The 21,296-nt window shown below is 44.5% G+C and overlaps 1 protein-coding gene across 2 annotated transcripts in view; it reads right to left on the bottom strand.

The window, feature by feature from the left end:
- ST3GAL5 (ST3 beta-galactoside alpha-2,3-sialyltransferase 5) overlaps positions 1–21,296 on the bottom strand; it is a 56,020-nt gene continuing 34,724 nt past the window's right edge. For both annotated transcript variants that reach the window (XM_024558427.3, XM_024558428.4), the window contains 4 exons: positions 15,395–15,738; positions 11,689–11,875; positions 10,288–10,446; positions 1–5,911 (listed from right to left, as the gene is read on the bottom strand). In XM_024558427.3, coding sequence (XP_024414195.2) covers positions 5,663–5,911; positions 10,288–10,446; positions 11,689–11,875; positions 15,395–15,738 — 939 coding nt within the window. In that variant the 3' untranslated portion in view covers positions 1–5,662. The remainder of the gene's footprint in view (positions 5,912–10,287; positions 10,447–11,688; positions 11,876–15,394; positions 15,739–21,296) is intronic.

The following is a 21,296-nucleotide window of genomic DNA, read 5'->3' as shown; positions in this document are numbered from 1 at the left end:
TAGATACGATAGTGGTATATTATCTTGTTTTCCCAATTCCATATAATACTCACTATGTCTGCCTTGAGTACAAAACATAAACTCTTTGATGCAGAAACTACTCTGTTATAGTCTGAAGCCTCAACCCATACCTCGATGTGGCAGCTCTGTGTGTTCTGAGCACCCAATTTCAATGTGTAGGTGTGTGGGGGCTCCCCCGCACCTCCAACAAGCAATGCCAGATAGCAGTAGGGTGTCAGAGAATTCAACTCATTTCTGACATTACCTACCTGGAAAGAGCACAGATTCCACAGGTTGAGGGCTCAGCCCTACAAGACGGCCCCCCACCCCAATATAAGATGCCAATTCCAAGCCCAGGCTTGTACTTCTGACCAATTAGCTACAAATTGTAGGTTCCAACAACTTCCTCCAATCAAGCTGCCAATCACAAATCCAGGTTGTCACCTGTCCTTCTGATGGACTGGCTATTTATCAAAGGTTCCTAAGACCCCCTCCTTGGGTTCAATTAGTTTCCTACTTGAAGAGTGGCTCACAGAACTCAGAGAAACATGTTACTAGATCACTGGTTTATTGTAAAAGGATGTAACTCAGGAACAGCCAAGCGGAAAATAAGCATAAAGCAAGGACTGAGGAAAGGGTGAGGTTCTTCTGCGTCCTCTCCACATGCACCGTTCTCCCACATCTCCACAGGCTCACCAACCCGGAAGCTCTCTCGACCCCATCCTTTCGGGTTTTTATGGGGGCTTCATTACATAGGCAGATAGAATCATTGGCCATTGGCAACTGATTGAACCTCCAGCCCCTCTCCCCTCCCCAGAGGACAGGGGATGGGGCTGAAGGTTCCAATTCTCTAGTTGCATGGGTGGCTCCCCTGGCAACCAGCCCTCATTGTTAGGTGAGTTCCAAAAGTCATCATTAACAGAGTGACAAGTACTTCATCACTCTTACACTTGGGAAATTCCAAGGATCTGGGAGCTCTGTGCCAGACAAGGAAGGAAGAGCAAATACACATTTCTTACTATAAATCACAACAACACAGCATGCCTTTGAAAAGTTAAGGTACACACCTATTTGGGATACTTCAGCAATATGTTATTTTCCAAAATGTACAGATAATGTATACAGTCATTAAACAGGTTTTCAGCTTTTGGCATATTCTTTTAAAATATCATTTAAATCACTAGGACAATTACCTATAAAAAAAGTTCATTTATTGCTTTGGCTACCTGTGTTCTGTTCCTTTCAGCATAAAAGACACTCTTCACCTAGCTTCAAGACCCGACCTCTACGTGTTTACCCTTAACAGCTGCCCTTCCTTAAATTCAATTAAAGGTATCACACAAAATAAAAACATAATCCTACAATAGGCATTTGCCTTGTTAGAAGTTCTCCAGACGGAATAAAAGTGTAACATTCTGTCACTAGGGCTTATAGTGTAGTTACAGATGCACTCTGAAATCCTCAATGCTTTAGGCCTGGTGGTCCATTTCTTCCCACCGCAAACGAGCTTGCCTGGTGGGTGACGACTTTTGCATTTGACTCTTGCTCTTAATTGCCCTTAATGGGCCCTCACTGCACACACTTGGTCCTTAGTCACCTGTCATACTCATATTGCTGCCTGGCATTGCAGGTTAGAGCGCTCTTTCAAAGCAAGGATCTAACCAACATTTTGAATGAACTCATCATTTTTAATATAAATTTTTCTTGGTACTGACTTTCTTCGATAAGTCACACATCATAAGCCAGGCTAACGGAGGACACAGTGGAAACATATTGCTCTTTTAGAAGTTACGCATTTTTAGTGTACAGTTATTAGTATTGCTGTAAGGTACCTACGGAATAGTCAGTTTCTTTAATGTTTACATATTCTGAAAACTCACTGTTACATTTCCATCTGCACAAAGGCTGGACCGGCTACACCTGCCAAGTCTTGGATGGCAGGCAGCCCGTCACCAATGCGACACTTGTCTTCTCACTGCTTCCAAACAGAAGGAAACCTGTAAACGTGTCTTCCTTCCTATAGGCTTTATGGACACAGCTCACTGGAAAATGGGTTTTGAAAAAGTTAGAACTACATTCTATAGCATGCCGTTTACTCCTATTGCACCGCGCCCTGCCAGTGTGGGGGCCGTTCTTCTTGTTGAATGCGTTCAAATTTAATATTGGAAATTAGTCAAATCTAATCATCCGGCAATGAAGGTCAAACTACTGAGACTGCAATTTCCTTTTGGGGAACATTAATTTCTAGTCAATAAAATTTGAGTGGGCAGTTTAATGAATAGTTCTTCCCAATTTACATCAGTCCTATACTGAGCGTGGGTTGTAGGGAAATACATTTCAATGCCATGTTTTGAGAACACAAAGCTGTGCTAAGAAGACCCTGGGCAATGGGAAAGGGGAGAAGAGAGACTCAGAAGGTTGGGCCAGGGTGTCTCGGCCTCCAGGGAAAGGGCACGGAGACCTGATTTCAGTTGCGCTCTGTGTCCTGGATCTGCTTCCCTGTTGTCCGTGTTCTGGTCTGAAAGCTGAGTGTGTGGTCGTCTGGGAGCCTTCATGGAGGGTCAGTGTCTGCGAAGAGGGTACTAGTCTCACAGGCAGCAAACACAGGGCCCTTTGAGGGAACTTTGGTGCGTGAATAAAAGGAAGGACCCCGCATCACACGGTTCTTGCTCGCTGCTCAAGCATACTAAAAGCTCAATTCATGTTAAGGGGAATTCTGCTAAATCACAGGCACTGTTCCTTTTCTTCTTTCTCAATGGACTTAACTGAAGTGTCCCAAAGAACAGTTGAAAAATAACCCACACTTGGATGCTGTAAACCTGCCAAGTTGGAGACTAAGTTACCATTTCTTAATCTTCCTACAACACTGGTCTGAAAGTTTCCCTTGAGACAAGAAGGCAAATTCAACAATCCCTTTGATATCAAGTCCAAAAGTCCTGGAGTTGGAATGTAACTAAAAGTGGTCCTTGGTTTTAGAAATCTTTAATAGCCTGGGGAGACCTGGGTGTGACCACTGCCTTTTCTTTACAATTAAGCTCCTGTCTACCACACAAACTGGACTGATGGCTGATGGCCCAGAGGTTCAACTCAGTCCAGTCACAAAGCTGGTTCCACGACTTATTTCAACTAATGGGTCCTATTTCAACAAAATGATGAGACCCCTCCAATTGTGTGGAAAGAGCCATTGTCAATGCCTTTTTAATGTTCTCTTGGGACATGAAAAGGAAATCAGCGTGACACCAAAGGAGCAGAGGAGCAGGCAAGGTAACACCTAGAATACACGCAGTGGTCTAGGTCTCCATTTTGCTTTTGCCTAACAATATGAGACATGTCATCGGGAGGCGCCCATCCCAGCCCCAAGGCATTTTTCTAAGGCCAGCCTAGGTTCCTGGAAAGAGTATGCTTTCCATAGGAGAAAAAAAAATACGTGAAGTTCACTGATATTTTCTGTGGCTCAAAGTTCCAGGAAGAAGTGTGTTAACATGTGTAAGTCCTCCTAGGTTGCCTGAAAACCCACAACTACGCCCATGTGAGAGGGATGTTACCGGAGGCTGAAAGAGTGATGGCAAACCCGAGTTACCAGAGATCAACCTTGTGCCACCCTGAAGCCCCCACGGGTCTGTTTCCAGAAAAGCTAGTGTGGGGCAACTCTGAAGCAAAGAAACAACTTCAACGAACAACTGCCAAAGTGCCTTTGCTCGTGGAGTGGCCTCTGATCAACCCCAGTTTGCTGGGAGACTCCATAAAAGGTCTGAAAAAATAAGCCTTTTTATTCCTTTAGGGCACTTACTGCCTGCTAGTAACTAAAAGTCGAGAGTCATGGGTAAAGCAATATTAAGAATGCAATTTGCCGGACACTGAGCTACACACTGCTCAGCAGCCTTGCGAGCACAGGAATCCACAGGAACCGCTGGGGAGGTGCTGGCAACACTGGAAAGTTGTCTGAGGAAGTCACAAGCCTTGTCTTAAAAAAGCAATCAGGCTTTAAATAGCCCCTGAAGGATGAGGAACTGGTGATGGGTGGTACCAGCCTGGCCGTACCAGAGTCACAGAACAGCTGTGGACCATCTTCCTGAAGCCTTAAGTCCTCTAACTGGGGAGAATTTAAAAGCCTTTTCTCTTAAATAAATAGTATCTTACAAAGTAGAAAGCAAAATCCATAGAAACTGTAAGACAGAAACACAGAGAAATACTATTTTGTTAGGCTGGCTAATCTGAGCATGATGCCAGAGCCCTAGACATCCCAGGGACTCTGCTGGGACGCTGGGACCTGCTCCCTGACCTGCATGTGCCGGGGCGGGGCACGTAGGGGACACACCAGGCGGGCTGGGAGTCAAAGCTGCCGAGGGGCTGCAGAAGCAGTGAAGAGAAGTGAGAACTGAGGGAGAGGCAGCAGCAGGAGCGATGGAGAGGGAGAAGAGATGCAGCAGATCTCTGGCAGCAAAGACTGGAGTAACTAAGAGACGAAAGCTGGAACGAGAAGCCTGTTGTCTGGGAAGAAGCCACCAACACCCAACATCCCCGCAGGAGAGTTTGCGGCCGTCTGGGGTGAAGCCTTCATCCTCGGTCCCTCACGCTGGCACCCAGCGAGGCCTCCATCTGGCAGCACCCAAAAAGGACATTTCAGGTGGACTTACAGACTTATTTTTCTAAAAAGCACTCAAATTAACTATAGTGTGAGAGCTCCTCAAAACCTTTTATTCCTTTTGTTTGACCAGCACACTGCCTGGTACATACCGCCAGGCAACATTTAAAGAAAAAAATTTTTTTAAATAGGCAGTTTATATCACTGGGAGAATTGCATTTCACTGTTTCAGAAAATGTGGTTATTCTCGGGAAGGTTCTATTCTTCCACGACTCTGGGTAACAGGTTTTGTCCTAATTTGTGTAAGCCACCTCGGACAGAGAGTGGAACGCCTTAGATTGCCATTTAAGTGCATTAGGGCGGCAGTTAAGAACTCACAAGAAATTCAAGAGTTGTCATCATTGCAGGGAAGACAGAGGCTTCTGCAGCCCAGGGCAGATCTGCAGAAGTGAGAGGTCACAGGAAACGTCCTCCCTGTCTCTCTTCAACCAGGAACCTTCGGGACAGTTCCCTGGGTTGATTCCCCAGGTCGCTTGCAGGAGGCAGACCAACAGAGAGGAACTGTGAACTTCTCCAACTAGCCCAGGCCTCCCCCTCCCTGCAGCATGGCCCAGCCAGTACCAGGGGTACGTCATCCTGAATGTGCCCCCGACACCTGCCCCGCCAGAAGGAGTAACAAGAGCCAGAATCAGGCATTCAGGGCTCTCTTCGAAGGCTGACCTCCCTTCTCCTTCCCCTTCATTACCTAGTATTCTGTGTGCACCAGACACGGGCAGAGTTTTTACAAATTAAATAACTTTCTTAAAATACAACAGAACATCATCACAAACAATTCTCTTTGAAAGGTCTTTCCAATTCAGTTCCCAAAATTAATTTATAAAACATTGTGCAAAAACACTGACCTCAAATAAATAGGGGAAAAAGTGGGAAGACCTAAACGGTTTCTTTTGTTTTTTAAATTAGAAGTTAAAAACACCAGCTGCACTTCGAAGTATTTGCAGGCTGAAATGCCTCAAGAAGGCTATGAAAAACAGCCCTCCGAGCCAGAGGCGCATTTTCAAGTGAGGTTTTCTGTGTTCAAAACTCGCAGTGGATGCCCCCGCTGAGGTCCTTCACCACGCCCTCCCTGACTAGCCGCAGGAGCAGCTGGGTCTCCCTGGTCACGTTGTGCATGGTCTGGAAGCTCATGGCGGCCATGCAGAGATTGTCAAAGTAATGCAAAGGCGTCTTGGGTTGAGTGAGGTCATATCCAAAGCCTGCCAAACTGACTTCATCACACAGATGTGTGGCTAGGATAACAGCAATGACACCGATCGTGGGCACGTTCTGAAAAAGAAGACAGACAGAAAGCTCTTAGCACGATTCACTGCTTCCCAAGTAGTACAGATGCCATGCCAAGGCGTAAAGCCCGCAGTGGGGGCTGCACTTTTAAACATCACACAATTTTATACATCACAAAATTCTGAAGTGTGACTTCCTGTCCAAGGCAAGAGTCTAGGCTCTAAAACGTGGGCTGTGGTGTGAATTTTCAGCACACCACCGAGAGGCAGCGTGCCACGCCAGGTCTTTCAGTTCTCTCTGCAGCAAGCTAAGAGGTTTATTTTCCTAAAACTTCTACCTACTGGTCCTATGTGTGACGACCAGCATTGCAAAACAAGTCCATTTCCTCTTTCACATGACAAGCGTCTAAAGTCTGTTCTAAGAGGCTGAAGGACCTTCCACAGTCCTCAGGACATGTCCCTCCCTGGCTGCACCTGTGGACCAGTTGTGCCCGAGAACACGGCCGAATGGGCGCTGCAGGTGAAGATTCTGCTCACCCGTTAACTGAAGCCACGCCCACCCGAGGCCCTCATTTGCTTTTCTGGTGAACAGCATGTCAGGCCATTTTCACAGGTACAGCTGCTCAGTCAGTTTCTGCTCAGTCTCTCTTTGGGCAAATACATTTTTAGGCCCCCAATGTCTAAACCACTGGGATTCTGATTATACCAGCACTCCCTCCTCACGGCTGATATCTTGCCACTTGCAAATCTGGAACCCTGTTTTGGGGATCTCCAGCCCAGCCTTGCACAGGCAGCACACAGGGCGGAGAGGAAGAGGAAGAGAAAGCCCCACAGCTGTCTCAGCCCTCACTGAGGGCTGCTGCTGATCTACTAATTGATATATTCTGCTGTACATTTTTTCAGGTGCGAACGGACCTCAACTGTTCATCTTAGCTAAGTCCGTGGCTTGAAGAAACAACTTCCACCTTCTGTAAACAGGAAGAGTGAATGCTTCAGGGTTCCCAGATTGAAGAGTGATTAAGCAGCCTTTGCTGAAGCCACCAGTCGTTGAAAGCAGCTTCCTGCTCCTTGTTGTGTTGCATCTACCTCTCAAAACCAACCTCACTTGTTAAAAAAGGAACTCAACAGTCATTCTGCATGTTTGAAAACAGAAACTGACAGAAATCAACCCAAAGGAAGCCTTCCTCCTGCTCAGCCTTAGGACCCCCAAGCAGTGTCCTGGCATCTCCTGTGGTCAGCTTGGCCCCCAGCCCGAGGAGAGCACTCAGTCAGAGCGAGTGGAAGAAGCATTCTGAAATCAACTGTTCACAGGGGCAATGCACAGAGAAACTGAGAAACTGTCAAAATCTACCCAAACCATGTTTTCGCCAGAACATGACCCCTAAGATCATTATACAACAGACCTCCCTGTCTGTGGAAGGCCATATGCATGAGGGGAGTTCTGGACAATGTAATTTTTTAGATCAGAAGTCATGTTTCAAGTTACTGTTTTCATCCAAAAGAAAAATACCATCTTGTCCACTATAAAAAAAAGAAATGTTCAATTCAAATAAGTAAAGGGATGGTAATGTAGAAAGCGAAAGTCTCCCATAGTCTCAGCCTCCAGAGAAGGATATTCTTCAAAGTTTGATGTTTATTTCCAAGCGTTTTCCTGTGCATCTTTATACACACATCTTTATTTTCAAACAAAAATGGGGCTGTATAAGTGTTTGTAACTTAATTTTCTTAATATATTATGGAGGTGTTTTCGTTTCCATTAGTTTTTCTTCATCCTTAACGGTCACACAATATTGCACTGACTGTATCATAACACGTTCATACAATCCCCTAATGACGAATGTTTAGGCTGTTTTTAATCCTTTGCTGTTAATGCTATGGTGACTATCTTAGAAATCCGTCTTTTCGGATTTCTCTAATTTCCTTATACTAAAAATTTTACAGTAAAATTACTGGTTCAAAAATTATTCATATTTAAAATTGATATATATTGCTAGACTACCCCACCATCATATCATTCTGCCCCAAAGCATAGGACTAAGTTCTGCCCCAAATCTAGGAATGAAATCCATGCCTGTATCTACTTTCTTTGCCAAAAGCCCATTCTGCCGAGTAGTCAGACTTCTCAGCTCCACCCCATTCATAGTCTTTGCTCTCCTACGGCCCACCCTCCCACTACTGTTAGTAACAACAATAACGATGAAAAAACAACAAAAACCCCAAGGGCATTATCGAGCTTTTAAATCTTTCGTAAGAAAACAGACAAAAAAATGCCACTTGGCTCTGATTTGCTTTTGATTATTGGTGAAACGGAACAGTTTGCCATGTGTTCCCTGGCTGTGTTAATTCCTTCTTGTGTGAAATGTTTGTTCATGTCCTTTCCCTACTTTTTGTTTGGTCGTCTTTTTTTGATTTAGTAAGATCTCGTCGTGCTTTGAGAGTTAGTTACTCTGTAATATACATGCTACATGCCCCCCATTTATTTTGTTCTAACTCGCTTCTGATACCTTTTGCCATTCAGCAATTTCATATTGTATGCAATCAAATCTGTTCATTTTTTAAAAGTTACCTTTTAATAAAATCTCCTTATAAATAAATGAGCATTTGCCTGTGTTTAAAAATATATTATGGAATTTAATAAAGAAACACGCTAGTTTAAAAGATACAGAAATCTAAAACAATTGAAAGATACCCAAGTATATTTATAGTAAAACGTCTTTTTTTTTTTTTAGCCTCACCCAAGGACGTTTTTTCATCACTTTTACAGAGGAAGTGGGGGAGAAAGTAAGGCGGGAACATCAATGTGAGAGAGAGAAACATCAACTGCCTCTTGCATGTCCCCCAACCGGAGACCGAACCAGCAACACAGGCATGTGCTCTGACTGGGAATCAAAACTGCAACTTTTTCATTTATGGGCCGACACTCCAACCAGCTGAGCCAGCTTTGTAACTGAGTTTAAGAATCTTGCCAAAGTCTGCTTAAGTCTTTTTAAAAAACTTTTGTTAAAAGTGATGCTAACAGATTAACACGTTCTGGGGCCCCTTATGTGCTCCGTGTGGGAGAGAGCAGCTAAAGTACCATATTAAACGATACCACTCATAGTCCCTGACAGTCACTGGTGAGGGGCAGGGCCTCTTTCCTCTGAGGGATGGGAAAACTGGTCCTGGACACACTCCTGCAATGGGCAGGAACTATTTGCGGGCTTGCCGTGGATGGAGAGGCAGGAAAGTACCAAAGAAGGCAGAGCATCTGAGGAAAATGGCAGCCTGCTGGGGAACAGCTTCCACACTATGAAATGCCCAGCTGAGCTAGGCAGTCGAGCCTGAGGCTGGAGCCGGAGTTGCATTTAGCTGTCACTGACCATGATAAAGAACTAGGTTTTGTTTTCAAGGAGCCTCCTTAGGTGTCCGTTTTCCCTAATAACCGCAGAGTTATTCCTTTAAAATGTACACAGTTGTTTTCAAGAATCTTTATAGTTGGAATTTGATTTATATGGCAAATAAAAGAGCCTGCCAATCTGCCTGTCATTGACTCCACCTCAGAGTCTAGCTCAGTGTTTGCAAATTGTGACCCTGGCCAGCTCCACCTCCCAGGAGATATCTCAGGCGCTCAGTGTGAGCAGCAGCCCCACATTTCAAATTTCCTTGCTTTCCTTTACATATACAGGTTCTGCTCAAAATTTTGTTTAAAAATGATTTCCACTGCTTTAACAAGTTTTAAAGACACAGGTCTAGCTATTCGGATCACAAAGAAAGGTAATAAAGGATTCGCCACCCCCTGGTGGCAGCACAGGCTAATTGCAGGTAAAGAACTGACTGCAGTGAACACCCTATAATGCAAAGATTCTCAAATTAGGCTGCAAAATACAATCGCTCGGGGAACTCTGAAAATTCCAACGTATAGCCCACATCACAGACCAATTAAATCAGAGTGTCTGGGGTAGGGCCCATGCACCGACTGAAAAGTACTGCTCTGGGAGATGACTTTATTTACTATCACCTATAAAATGATGAGAAATGTCAAATCTCACCTGAGCGGCCCACAGAGTTAAAAGGTAAAGAACTTTCCAAACCATCACAGTGCCTTTCAGTATCCTGCAAGTTAGTTATATGGAGCCCCAGAGTAAGAATTCCTTAAATAACATCTCAGTGACCTAATGTTAATAGGCTGATTATACTAAAGAGATGAGTCACCAGGGGGAAGGCCAAGTAAACACTTGAGGAGCCCTGGAGTCAAGGTGCAGAGTGGAGAATACAGATGAAGCTAGAATAATCATGGGTTAGATGAAATAGAATACTCTATGCAGGGACTAGTTTCTCCACTGGAAAGTGCCTCTAGGTATACGACTGAGCCCAAGTGAAATTTGTGCAGATGCTGCCCCTCGAACGCAGAGAACAGTTCACTTTCAGTAGCAACAAAGATACCTTATCTCGGCCCCAGAACCTTGACTGAGGCTCTGAGTACTGAAGGATGTCAAACGCAGTCTCTTTGATAATAACTGGATTCAAAATCCTGAAATTTTTTGGCTGCAATGGGATTTTTTCTGCCACCTGCTTCCAAAAGAAGAGTCGTACCCAAAATGGCTAAGGAAAGAAAACAAGCAATCATTAGGGGTAATCAGTCATCATCTGATCACAGAAGGGAGAGAAGGCCTCCCCTGGCAAGCAGGCCAAGCTGTGGTCGTAACCCCCCGCAGGCATGCCTTCTATATATAGCACAGTCCCAGATCTTTGCAAATTTGCTATCTCCACTCAGAATGGTACCTCCAAAGGACCTGATTGATGGAGGTGGCACTGGACAAGGACAGAAACTGCAGAAGCAGCTCTTGTTTGTTTGGAAGAAATTCTTCAGGGACGGACCTGAGGTGGTAGCCTTTTCAGTGTTGAAAGCCACCATTTGGACCAGGGAAGACTAGCAAACAGAGCCAATCCAGGAGTATGAAGTGCTGGGAGTGCCCGCTCTGAGCAGGCCCTCACCCCGCGTCCTCTCTCTCCTCTTACTCTGCTTCCTTGTCCTGCGAAGTCTCTTGGTAACTGACTGTAAGTCATTTCGTATGTGCTTCATCTTCCAACTAGAACAACTTCTACTCACTAGAAAGTCCAGAAGACCGTGATAACGTACGTGTACAGAATCAAGCTCTGCAGATACAAAGTCTCCATCACATGAAGCTTATGTGAAAAGCCTAATACGGTCTATTAATTTTATGGACAGCTGGTTGGTGCAAGTAATATAAGTGCACACACACTCCACAACAGTTGGCCTCTGAAATTTATTTCAACATAATGGACGGGACAATAAAGTAATGCGATTGGTCACTGTAAAGACAAACAACAGGAATATGACCGAGTGAGGGGCATCTCCTCTGGAATGCTGTGAGTTTACTCTTACAAGAACACCACCAATCAAAGCACTTTTGGAGAAGTTCTCTGAGAATATTCCTAGGAGATTTTATGTGTATACTTTTGAATATCCTCGATAATGGCTTACGTTAATCCGTGTAAACCTAATTTCTAGAAAGAGCCAAAAGCCACATAGGTTCAATTCTGGTGAATAAGGTGGATCATCCTTGTTAGTAGTAACACTTTTGGTCCCAAACTTGATCTTCCCATTGAGAAATGATCATGATTTCCACCCGTGACTCGGTCACATTCTGAAAGCCATTTCCAGCGAGGAGTTCTGCAGGGTTTCTACAGGGAGTGGTTATTAAAGAAGACACAAAGTGTGCCTTCTGCTGTGTTTCTTTGAAAGCAAGTCTGTAATTACAATGAGAGCCCCCCTTCACTTTTCACATAGGCACATCTGATGGCTGAATTTCTAGTGCTTACCAGGGTTTCGTTTTTTACCATTGCTTGAAGCCAGTTGAAGTCAACACTCTTAAATAAAACAGCAACAAACAAGTCATTGGAATAATATTCGAAGTCAGACAGGGGGGCGCCTTCAGGGTAAGTCATCCTTATAGTAGTTTTATTTCCAACATGCTCTGAATACCCCTCAACTGGTGCACTGTTTAACCTATTTAAATAAAAAGGATAAGACAAATGACAGAGCAGGATATTAACTATCTCATCACATTGCAAAAAACTCCCCTCCTCATGTTCTCCACACTTTTGGGGGACTGGGAATGAGTACATGGTTCGGGGTAGGGTGCCCTCCCAGCAGCCTCCTTTCCCCTACAGCTCAGGCCTTTCCAGGTGCTTGATGACGGCAGCCTTCAGTCCCCGGTGAGGGACTCTGAACGTCACACAGTTCTCTCTGGTCCTGCTACTTTAAGCCAACCCAAACATATCACACTTGGGGTCTTCTCTGGGCACTGGTAATGTTGCCTTGAAAGCCTCCCAATGTGCTCAGATGTTGGTGGCTCTTGCTAGAATTGCAAAAAGGTAACCAGAGAGGAAAACCTAGAAACCAAGGCAAAGGAGACACAAGTGGCAGTTACGTATGGACAGGGTTGAACCAGGGGCGGGAATGGGCCCAGGCGTGGCCTGGTCTTACGCAAGGATTTGGGACACGTGTATAACTGTTAGATCAGTGAAGGCTTTACCAGGGTAGTTGATTGGGGGGAAAGTCTAAGGATTCTTCCCAAGACAAGAACACTCGCCCTGTCACACAGGTTTGTAGTCTCGTCCTTCACCTGAATTGTGTCACCTGCCTCTACCCTTTCTTTTCTATTTTGCTGTCACTTCCTCTTCTAGATCTCAGACACCTAACCCCTGGATTATCAAAAGATATTAGGCATGACAACTATATGCAAAACATGATCCTGGACCAGTTATTTTTTCTTTTTCTTTCTGCTTCCCCCTGCCCCCTTTCTTTTCTGAAATAAAGGACTTTATAAGGATAACTAGTGAAATTTGAATAAAAACTGTAGCTAAGGTCTATTGTATCAGTGTTAATTTCCTCATTCTGAATATTATCTCTGGTCCTATAACAGAATGGGCCTTGTTCTCAGGAAACACACACTAAAGGATTTAGCGGTAAAGGAACTACATATTTACAAATAACTCTGAAAGGGTTCAGAAAAAATAATAGTATATATAGAGAGAAAATGATAAAGTTGATGTGGTAAAGTGTTATCAGTTGGGGGATCTGGGAGAAGAGTGAATGGGATTCTTTGTACTATTTTTGCAACTTTTCTGTTAGGTCTGGGATCAATTTAAGTTTAAAAGTTTCCCCCAAAAGCTTCTTAACTGAGCTCCTCCCTCATAATTACACTAAAGCCACCTTTTCTCTGTCCCCAGTGCTCAGGGCCTCCCAGTGCCTGTGCGTAAAATCCATGCTCCCCAGTCTGGTGCCTGCCACCACCAGGCACCTTCCTAGCCCCCACGCCTGCTATCCCAGAGCCCTTTCTTCCTCCTGCCAGGTGAGGCTCCTCACCCAGGTCTCACTGCCTACTCTCCTCCCTGAAGAGCCAACCCCACTATTCTACTGCTCAGGGCTGCCGTATGTCCCACATCTCCACTCTGGACCAGAGCAGGCACCCCTGGTTTCTCACCTCCTCTCCTCCCATTTCCCAGTCATGGGGTCCTGTTTGCCTCCCCCAGTGCTGCCTGTGCAAGGGAGACCATTCAGCTGCTCACAGAAGGCCATGGTTGAGGTTCTAGAAGTTTCAAAACCCTGTATTTGGAGTGCTGGGGTCTGGCTTGGACCCTGGGGCCTATGGTGTCCTCATCTATGACACTGGCCAACACTGAGAGCTTCACCAAGGAATGAGGACATTTAAAGCACAAGACACGCACTGTCACACAGACATCAGCCAGCGAAAGGCGGCGGATATACCTGCCTTCACCCCAGCCTTTACACTCCCATTTCACACCTTTCCTGCCTTCTGGTCCCTGGGGCCTATGGTACCTGCTTTGCCTTAAAACTTGGTTCTCACCTGTTTCTTCTCTCTCTTGGAACTTACAAAAGTCTGATTCTTTCCTACAAATACCTTATACCCCTTGCCCACCCTCCTTAGCCTCCACATTCCTCCACATTCCCCCCCAAACAGAAGCTAACATTCATTGAGCATTTACTATAGGTCTGGCGCTACTCTAGTGCCTTTACTCTGTTCACTCATTTCAACTTCACAGTAACTCTATCAGGTCTGCGCTAGTACTGCCTCCACTTACACACGAGCAAGCGAAGGCGCGGGACAGTTAGGACAGCTGCCCGAGATCTCAGCTACTGGAGACATGGGCTTTATGTTGTCATATCACCACTTTTAGTTTAAAGTACCTGAAAGGGATCTTGTCACCCTCTCTCACTAGCCAGAGATTTTCCTCAACTGCTCCATTTCTGCCAGTGGTTCCACCACTGTCTCAGAAAACTTGGACTAGAAAACTTGGTGTCCTCTGACATTAATTATCAAACTGTCAGAAAGTCCTCTAATTTACTGCTCCAGTACGCCTCTCATATTTGCTCTCTAGCCTCTATTTCTTCGTTCTCTGTCTCACGCCAGGCCCCAGCACTGCAGGCCCTGATCGCAACCTCTAATCCTGGCTCCCATCCCTATTTTCTCCCGCCTTCAATCAAATCCACATCCTACGCCGACAAATTTAATGAGCACCTAGCTTTCACCATGTTCCCAGTTCTGCACACCCTTAAGATAGGGACAATTTACTAAAATAAATTAAGAGCCTTAAAAACATTCAAATATCTTTAAGCCAACAATTCTAGGAATTCTTGGAATTATTCCCAAGGAAATAATCAGAGATGCACATAAAGACTTATGTATGGGAATGTGTGAGGCATTTTCACAACAAAGAACTGGAAACATTCTAAATGTCCTGCAATTGGAGAATGGCTAAATAACTTATGATACACTCATTTAGAGGAATTTAAACACTCAGTAAAGTTAGTTTCCTGAAGACATTTAATGACCTCAGAAACTATTATACTATTAAGTTAAAAAAGCAAACTATTCCAAAAGAATATAAATGCACTCATCAGTATGTACATAGAACAAAAGTGAAAAAAACTACAGCAAATTAATAGTGCTTGGTTATTTGCACTGAGTGATATTTTCTTCCTTATATTTTCCTGTATTTTTAATCTTCAAGAATAAACATATTTTACTTTTATAATCAGAAAAATTTATAGCCAACTAAACCAAGAAGAATCTTGGCTGACTGCATTATGGCCCGTTGGATGCGTAAAAACTCCTCTGCCTTCCGTACCCCAAGCAGCCTGTACTCCAGGGCTCCCCCCACCCAGCCCGCTCCCAGAGGCCAGGCATCCCACTGACTCAGTCTCCCTCACCCTCCTCTTGGCCCGGCCTGGCACAGCCTTCCTCCTTCGCTGGCTGATCTGAATCTATCCGTCCTTCCAAACCTCACCTCTTCTGAAAGTGTTTTACCAAGCTGGGGTCAGTACAGCCGTTTGGAACATCTAATAATCATTTCATGTGTTTGTTTCAGTTTCTTACGCAGTTAACTCCCCTGGTGGCAGGGACACGCAGTGCTGCCGTGTCCTCTCGGTTCCCAGTGCCGCGTGGACCAACTGCAGTGAACTCAACTCTAGAGGAGGAAGGCAGGCTGGAAACCGACGTACCTGATCACGACGTCGAACTGGTTGAGGGCTTGGCCCAGCTCCAGTCCGTGCAGTATTCCACCGCTTCCGACAACCACACAGCGCCTACAACTCGTTGCTTTCAAGTGCTCGGGAAAGTCGTGCTCAGGCAGTATTTCCAAGAGGTCCTGGACTCTACTGGAGAACTTCCGGAACCCAAAGGGAGGATCGTACTTGTACTCGGCCTCACTCACTTCAGGGGTTTTCTTTACGAAAGGCAGCAGGTCCACGCTGTACCTGTGCCCGAACAACCGCGCCATGGACTTCTTGGCAAACTTAGGCCGGCATTCCTTTTGCAAGACTTGCTGAGCATATTTCTGAGCTCTCTGGAATGAGATCGCGCCAATCAGAGTTTAACACACTCCCAGGCATTAGAAATATATCCTCTGTAAGACGTCTGACGTAGCTCCCCTTCTGATTGTCTTTCACCACAGACCATCTGCTTTTAAGAGTTAATCTGTGCTAGAAATTTGAAGAAAAAACTGGGAGAGAGTCACGTGAGGAGATAGACTGAACCAGAACATTTTTTCTCATTACAGAAATAAAGCAGAAAGGACCTCCACTTTGTACTACCCCCAGCCTAACCTCGTTCAAAAAAAATTGGGGCATAAGAGATATATTATGAAGTGTTTAAGATTTCATGTTTCATAAAATCCTGTCACATCCTGTAACATGGATGCACCTTGAGGACGTTATACTAAGGGAAATAAGCCCGTCACATGTGGTGATTGCGGGGGGGGGGGGGGGGGGGGAGGGCGGTGTAAGAGGACTAAATGGTAATGGAAAAAAATACAATAGAAAAGAAACAAAAATAAGCCAGTCACAAAAATACAAATACTGTGTGATTCCATTTATATAAGGTATCAACAGTATTCAAATTTACAGACTCAGAAAGTAGAATGGCAGTTACCAGGGACTGGGTGGAGGAGAAAATGGGAATTGGTTGTTTAATGGGTAGAGTTTCAGTTTTTTAAGATAAAAAAGTTCTAGGAATCTGTTTCACAGTGAATATACTTAAAGCTTAAAAATAGTTACGATGGTAAATTTTATGTTATGCGTTCCTTGCCTTCTTACCACAAGTAAACACTTTTCCGTATTTCAGGTTCCGATCTAGGGGGATGGGAAGGCTTATTTATCGGTTGGGGCAATGACCTTCCTATAGTCTAAAACGCAGATCACTTGAAATGTAATCAGGGAATGACGTTGTGTCAACACAGAGGTTGCCTTGCTTCCATTCACAGTTTCCCCCGTAGATTAACATTTTGCATCAACAAGGAACTATCAAATGCCAAGTACGCTAGCCCAGCTGAACACAGCAAGTCACAGAAGCACATGGTACAAATGCCCATTTGCCCATCTTCCTCTTGGCTCAGTCTGGTCAAATGCTGCCTCAGAACCAACCTACTGGCAGAAAATTCCCCCCCATCACTGTGCTTTCTGTCCTTATCTTCACACTCAGCAGCCTTGGCCCTGCCTTACACCTCCTGCCACCAAGCTACCTTCACACGCCCCTGAGCACCAGCAAGTGTGTGAGTGTGTGTGAATGGTTCTAAATTTACTGGCCTATTTTTAGGATCGAGCATGTCTTTTGAACTGTGTCAGTACAGTTCAAAATAATAATAATGAGGATTATTATTCTTGTAATAGTTTTAAATGTTTGCCCCAACTATGTTTTTTCTCAGTCTTGTTATTTTTAATTGTCAGATTTTTGTACAACACGTTTTTTGTATTTATTTTTCAATTATACTTGGCATACAATATTACATTAGTTTCAGCTATAAAACACAGTGATTAGACATTTACATAACTTACTAAGTGATCACCCCAATAAGCCTAGTACCCATCTAACAGCATACATAGTTATTACAATATTATTGACTATATGCCCTATGCTGTACTTTACATACCTATGACCATTTTTAAAAGACTTTATTTTTTATCTTTTTAAAGAGTTTATTTATTTTTAGAGAGAAGGGGAGAGAAAGAGAGAGGGATAGAAACATCAATGTGTGGTTGCCTCTTGCACGCCCCCTACTGGGGACCTGGCCTGCAACCCAGGCATGTGCCCTGACTGGGAATCGAACTGGCAACCCTTTGGTTTGCAGGCCGGCACTCAATCCACTGAGCAACACCAGCCAGGACCTCTGTGACTATTTTTATAACTGCCAACTTGTACTTCTTAATCCCTTCACCTTTTCCACCAGCCTCCAACTCTCTTCCCATCTGGCAACTATCAGTTTGTTTTCTGTATTCATGAGTTTGTTTCTGTTTTGTTTGTTTACTTATTTTGTTTTTTAGATTCCACATATAAGTAAAATCACATGGTACAAATGCCCATTTGCCCGTCTTCCTCTTGGCTCAGTCTGGTCAAATGGTATTTGACCAGACTGAGCCAATACCCTCTAGATCCACTCATGTTGTCACTGATGGCAAGATTTCATTCTTTCTATGGCTGAGGAATATTTTTCTTCAACCAATCATCTATCCATGGGCACCTAGGTTGCTTCCTTATCTTGGTTATTGTAAATAATACTGCAAAAAACATAGGGATGCATATATCTTTCTGAATTAGTATTTCTGAATATCTCTCTGGATAAACACCCAGAAGGGAGATTGCTGGGTCATATGGTAGTTCTGTTTTTAATTTTTTGAGGAATCTCCACACTGTGTTCCATAGTGGCTGCACCAATCTACCAGTCCCACCGACAGTGAGTGTACAAGGGTCCCCTCTCCCCCACATCCTTGCCAGCACTCGTTTATTGATGATACCCACTCTGACAGGTGTGATGTGGTATCTCATTGTGGTTTTAATTTGCGTTTCCCTGGTGATTAGTGACATTGAGCATCATAGGTGACCTCTTTGGAGAAATGTCTATTCAGGGCCTCTGCCCATTTTTTAATCAGATTGCTTGTCTTTTTGGTGTTAAGTTGTATGAATTCCTTATTATTTTTTGGATATTAACCTCTTATTGGATATCACTGGCAAATATCTTCTCCCACTTGATAGGTTCTTTTTATTTTGTTGATGGTTTCCTTTGCTGTGCAAAAATGTTTTAGTTTGATGTATTCCATGCATTTATTTTTCTTTTGTCTCCCTTGCCCAAAGTGACATATCCAAAAAAATATCACTAAGAGCAATGCCAGAAAGTATACTGCCTCTGACTATGTTTTCTTGTAGGATTTTTATGGTTTGGATTTCAATGTTTAAATCTTTAATCTAAAATGTGCCTAAGTTTAACAAATCATTTTTAAAAAAACCCTCCTGCCCTAGCTGGTGTAGCTCATTGGATTGAGTGCCTGCGAACCAAAGGGTCTCTGGTTCAATTCCCAGTCAGGGCACATGCCTGGGTTGCAGGCCAGGTCTCTGGTGGGGGGCGCACGAGAAGCAACCACACATGGATTTTTCTCTCCCTCCCTTCCCCCCCCCCCCTCAAAATAAGAATAAAATCCTTTAAAAAATCCTCCTCTCAGACTTTATTTTAATAATTCAAAGGTAACTACAGTTTCAAGATGTGAGATAATAAAAAAAATCAGAGGCAAATTGTTAGAATGTTAAATAATAATAGATTCCAATACACTAAAATTTTACTGGATTTGCTGGCAAGCAAAACAAGTCAATGTACTATTAAAAAATAATTTTTAACCATGATTAAATGGTAATGGGGTGAAGAATATTTTCAATCCAATACCTATACACGTTGTTTTAGCTTTCTGTATTAGCATCATCTACTTCTTGGCAAACTTAATAAAATCTTCCCTGGACAATGTTCTCAGTGTTCTCTCTTCGGGGAGCCTGCTAGTCAAATGTTCTCTTCACCTTAGGCTCCCCTGTTCCAGGGGTGGCGGGTGAAGCCCCACTGCCCCATCTTGAACAGATCCTCCATGGCCACCCCCGCACTGTGGCCCCACGGCTCTGCACTCCATGGGCTGGCTGCCATCATACTTCTGTGTGCAGCTGCTATAATAAATTTTTTTTGTAGAAACATACCTATCTTATGACAGCAGAACCCCCTCCTTTTAAATTTTTGAAATAGCTTCAAAAATTTATCAGTACCTGGAAAGATCACACTGCTTACATCTTGAGGCTCCGACCCTGATTCTGAGAAGGGAAAGTGATGTTCTTTCAGCCTCAGACAATGCTGTAGACACTGTGCATAATCACTGTCTCAGTTCACTGCATGGTGCCTATGAAACCTTGCAAGACAGTATCATCACTCTGTGGGCTCACTCCCTGGGTAGCATAACCAGTAAGGGCAGAGCTGCCAAGCTAACCTGGGCTAATGATTACTTCCCAAAGTCCAAAAGCCACACACAGCCTCTGCAGACAGAGCAGCACACAAACACCCCAGACAACAACAGTCTGAATACAAATTAGCGTCTTCAGGAAGAATCTGGGAAAGCCCAGCGAGGAACCGGTTATGACCTGGAGCAGCCCCAGAATTGAGGGCTGGTCCCTGACCTATCCTGCTACCCGGCAGGCCCTTAATGCCTGGTTGGTGGGGGCAGGGCAGAGGGGCTATGCACAGTATCCACATTTGTCTCTGGACTCTGGGCCTGAAGCTTAGAAACAGCAATTTTTAGAGGACAACGATCTCATTCTTCACTACACAATGACATCCCAAGCATCCAGTTTTACCAATCTCCCAGGATAGAAATGAACATCTGAGAGGTGCCAAGAGAGACCTAGAGAAGCTCGGTGGTGGACTCACGACCGGGAGGCGAGGTAGGGGATCAAGCGGAAACCTGTGCACTCGCTGCTGGGCTGCCAAACGAAGTTCTCTTTAGAAACAGTGAAACTTCATCCCATTTCCATTTTGGCAGAGTTCCATTTCAGGCTTCAAGCTTAATTTTCTAGACTGTGAGCAGAGCACAAGCTTAGAATGGGCTCCTGACTGTGACCCCCCCGGACCTCAATCACAGCGGGTGCAATAAATCAACCCCAGGAGGGGAAATGTTCCAAATGCCACCAGAAATGCCTCAAGCTGCCGCAATTTTTCCTTCCTTTGTTTTAACTCCTTCAAAGATGTATAATCCCAGCCTTTTTCCTCCCTCTTCCAGGCTTTGAAGCTCAGAAGGAAAACGCTCGGGGGATCTCACCTTGCAGGGCTTTGAGAAAGAGAGGAAGGCCTTCCTGCCCGCTGCCGGAGACGCTCCAAAGCGGGAAGCCAAGGCAGGCAGCAAGGAGGATGTGGAAGGGTGTGGATGACATTCTGCAGTGGGAGGCCCACTGGGAAGCAGAGTCGGTGACTCTCAAAGACACAGGAACTCCCTCATCTCTCAAATCAAGGCATGGGAATGAGGGCTTCAGTTTCTAGGTCTTCTAGGCTGAGCTTGCTGGCTGCCCACAACTGCGAATAAACAGACATCTGGCAGCTGCAAACATCAATGACTGGCAATTTGCCATGGAAAACCAGTGTGAAATTTCATGGAAGGGTATTTAAAAAAATGTTGCTTTTTATTTTATATCCCACATACAAGTGAGATCATACAGTATTTGTCTTTCTCAGTTTGATTTATTTCTTAGCATAATGCCCTCAAGGTTCCTCCATGTTGTTGCAAAGGCAGGATTTCCTTCTTTCATATGACTAAGAGGTATTCCGTTGTGTGTGTGTGGCCAGCAGTACGGTGCTCACCAGAGAAGGTGGCGGGGGATGCTGAAGAGGGTAAGTGCAATTTCACATGTGAACCATACTTCCAAAGTGTCCAAGCATTCCTGAAGAGGCCTTAAAGTCTGTTGGTCTTTTAACAAGTAGCACATTAAGGGACATCTTTAAATAAAAAAATACAAAACCCTCAACCAGCATGGCCACACATCTCTGCAGTACCGCAGGGGAAGCCCAGTGCAACAAGAACACTCTGAGTCCAACAGGGTCAGCAGGGTCCC

Source organism: Desmodus rotundus, chromosome 5, assembly GCF_022682495.2.
Source record: "Desmodus rotundus isolate HL8 chromosome 5, HLdesRot8A.1, whole genome shotgun sequence".
NCBI lineage: Eukaryota > Metazoa > Chordata > Mammalia > Chiroptera > Phyllostomidae > Desmodus > Desmodus rotundus.
The sequence above is the reverse complement of the archived record's forward strand: the minus strand, read 5'-3'. Positions and strand labels throughout refer to the sequence as shown.